This window comes from Asparagus officinalis, unplaced genomic scaffold, assembly GCF_001876935.1.
Source record: "Asparagus officinalis unplaced genomic scaffold, Aspof.V1 AsparagusV1_Un740, whole genome shotgun sequence".
Taxonomy (NCBI): Eukaryota; Viridiplantae; Streptophyta; class Magnoliopsida; order Asparagales; family Asparagaceae; genus Asparagus; species Asparagus officinalis.
Window position 1 is genome coordinate 76756 of NW_017973000.1, and position 3390 is coordinate 80145.

Genomic DNA, 3390 nt, shown 5'->3' on the forward strand with positions numbered 1-3390 from the left:
ATGAAAAAAAATATTGAAGAAAGTGAAGATAATTATAGTGAACCAATTGGGTCATCTGATGATGTTTAGCAAGAACTCTCTTACACGTAGAATGTAGCGCTGGATGTAGGTATGAACTATATATGTTACACTGCATTATCGATTTTTAGCTTATCATATAAAAAACAATAATGTATTTTATAATGAAATATCTCATGAGCATGTATACAATTTTTTACTTAACAATTATCTTTATTAAATTTGCAGATGAGGAGGGCGAGAAGGCTCTTTGACCCGGAGGGTGATCGATCATGGAGTATCACCCCAGGTAGTGGTGCTGATGATACACTACCATCTCCGGATACAGGTATAAAAATTAATTAATATTTTAATATATTTTATAAATTATTAGTTATCTAGCTCATAGTGTTCATTTGTTGCAGATGCGGGATATTCATCACCCGACCCCTCTGATGCAGCATCAGAACCATCCCCCGACGCAGGTATTTAATATTTAATAATTGATAATGGTCCATTAAAATTTCATATTAGTGATTCCCCTCTCTTATGAAGGTGCGCGCTTCTTAGACCCCGACATATCCATCATATACATTCCATACTGACTTGTGACCGAAGACACAGGACTATCTCAGTTTATCCTTACCTCCAGACTCTCATAAGTCTAAGGCTGACTCAAGGAAGTACCACCCACGTGCTGCAAGAAAGTTAGAGGAAATGCTTCCTATGTTGGAGACTAGGAAAGCTGTTGCACTCGCTGCAAAAGAAAGAGAGATAACGAATGGTAAATTTTATAAATACTTTTAATTTTCATATTTATATATTATATGATATGTTATCATGTTATTATTGTAGGCGTTAAGCGAGATCACGTAGAGAACAGACGTGACGGAGGTAAGCCTGAATCTAAACAACCGTCAAGAGAAATGAGGGCGATAATTCGATGGAATAGTTCTAATTTGCCCGTTGATCCTTGGTCGACCCGATTGAATGCATATATTAGGGTTCTCGTGCGTAGAGAGAACATTATTAACCCTTATTTTTATTTTCAAGAATTACCATGGACCGCATACGAGGTGATATGGACTGAGCTTATGGTAAATACATATTGTTTTAGATTTTCATTTATTAATAATTAATAATTGATATTAAATTGTTCTTACTAAATTTGTATGTAAATCTACAGGACTGCTTCTACCTTGAGGACTTTGAGGGGGCTTGGAATTATGTGTTTAATGTCAAGGTTGAAGCAGTCCTCAAACAATAGAGACATGAGATCAAACATAAAACCTATGACAGGTATGAGGAGGACTGGCAGAGGTTTTTAAACATCGATGACCGAGTTGACGAGATTTATTTTACGGCTCTCCTCATGTATTGGGACAGCGATGCCACCAAGGTTAGTTTCATGAAAATTACTTTATAATTTTAAGATATTATTTTATTGCATATTTTCAAATTTTTTTAAGAATAAATCCACGAAGGGGTCAGAAAATAGAAGAAAGAAGCTGCATGACCACCACTTGGGCTCACACTCCTATGCTAATCTGGATGATGTTTATTATCAGGATACGGTATATGTCATTTAAAGCTTTAAATGATCTTAATGCTTAGTATGATTATGAAATCTCATAATTTATAATATGACAGGGAAAATCATTAATACCGATACATTTGAGGGCAAAAGCGGCGTATGATACTTTCCGTAATAGATATAGGGGTGATGAGAAGAATCAGGATAAGATCAAGGCAAATCTTGAGTTGGTGGTGAGACTTATACATATCTTGAGTAGTATTATTAACTCTATTTTCTTGTTAACATTACGAGGAAACGAGAATACAAATAATATAGTCTTTACCTTGAATTAACTACAGATTTGTGCTTTAGAAGGGATTTAAGGCTGTATCCAAGGAGGCTGCATCTGTGTACATTTCACACGAGGAGGAATAAACCGAGTCGGACCCTCACATGCTTTCTACAGAGGAGAACATCACTCTCACACAGAACCTGATGGGTCATAATAGGTATGGATGGTAAAAAATCGAATCAATTTGAATACTACATACTATTTATATTTATTTACCATTATTGAATTTGAGAGCAAAATTTAATACTTATTTCTCCCTAATAATAGGAGAGGAAGATATCCTCTGCATGGTGTCGGAGCTTCACCCGGTGTAAGCATGAGATCATCTACAGCATCCTCCATGCCATCTACATCAATGAGATCAGCCACAAGCAGTTTCCAAGCTATACCATTTGTCGCACGTATCTCTGCGTATTTGATTGACAAAATTAACCCGGAGCTGCATATTCAGGTGACAAATGAGATGACTAGAATTGCGCTAATGGCGAACTCGATGGATGATCTCATGGGGTATATTATACAATATTTAGATGGTGTGATTCCTTATAGCGCGTATGGTGGTATCATACGGATCATAAGGTCGATTGGCGATAATTCCGATGCTAGACAGAGCAACGCTCAGGTTCCTTATTTTTTCTTATATTTATAAATTTATTTTTATTTAATATATTATCAAACACCACATAATGATTATTCAATTGAATATTCAGAGTGGAGATATTGGAGGGAGCAGCACCCGTTCTCGTAATCGGGATAGAAATACTCCCGCCGACGATGATGGATGAGGCTTTTTTTTATTTTTAATGCAATAAACAATTTTATTTGTAATAACACTATATTTATTCATGTCATGTATCCTATCTTAGTCATGTACATTGTTAGTATATATGATGTTGGATGTATATATTAGACGGAACTGGTTGATGTATATTTTAGAGTAGATGGTTGGATTTGTGCAATGTGTTGGATTTGATTATATTTGATTTTGAATGGAATTGTTATGAATTTTGATTATAATTGGATGGTTGTATGTATTCATGTGTATAGTATTTTCTGGATGTATTCATTAATGGAATTGTACAAGAAAATACAATTTATAATTAATTTTTTTGCTAAAAAATATCAACCTAGATGGAATTTCGTCTACGTTGAATCAACCTAGACGAAATTCCGTCTAGTCTGACAACCTAGATGGAATTCTTACTTTCGTCTAAGTTGGCTTTCGTGTAGATTGATCAACCTAGACGGAATTCTGTCTAGTTTGAGTCAATGTAGATGGAAGCAAAATAAACGGACCTAACTAGAGAGAATTTCGTCTAGTTGAACTAACCTAGACAGGATTTGGATCAACCTAGACGGAAATTTCCATCTAGGTTGCTCATTTTTCTACTAGTGATAAATGCACTAATTAGACAGAAAAAAAGACTAGGTGTAACCAATTATGAGTGAAGATAATTAAAAATATACATATATAGAAATAATGTAGTTAACAAACTAAAGGATAAAATAATTCATATAGTTGACT

The 3390-nt window shown here is 34.7% G+C and overlaps 1 protein-coding gene across 1 annotated transcript; it reads left to right on the plus strand.

The window, feature by feature from the left end:
• Positions 1-1176: 1176 nt before the first annotated feature.
• LOC109828128 lies at positions 1177-2776 on the plus strand. Its single transcript, XM_020395160.1, has 5 exons — positions 1177-1396; positions 1648-1764; positions 1873-2022; positions 2133-2487; positions 2576-2776. The coding sequence occupies exons 3-5, from the start codon at positions 1967-1969 to the stop codon at positions 2648-2650; spliced, it is 486 nt and encodes a 161-aa protein (XP_020250749.1). The 5' UTR covers positions 1177-1396; positions 1648-1764; positions 1873-1966; the 3' UTR covers positions 2651-2776.
• Positions 2777-3390: the final 614 nt, after the last annotated feature.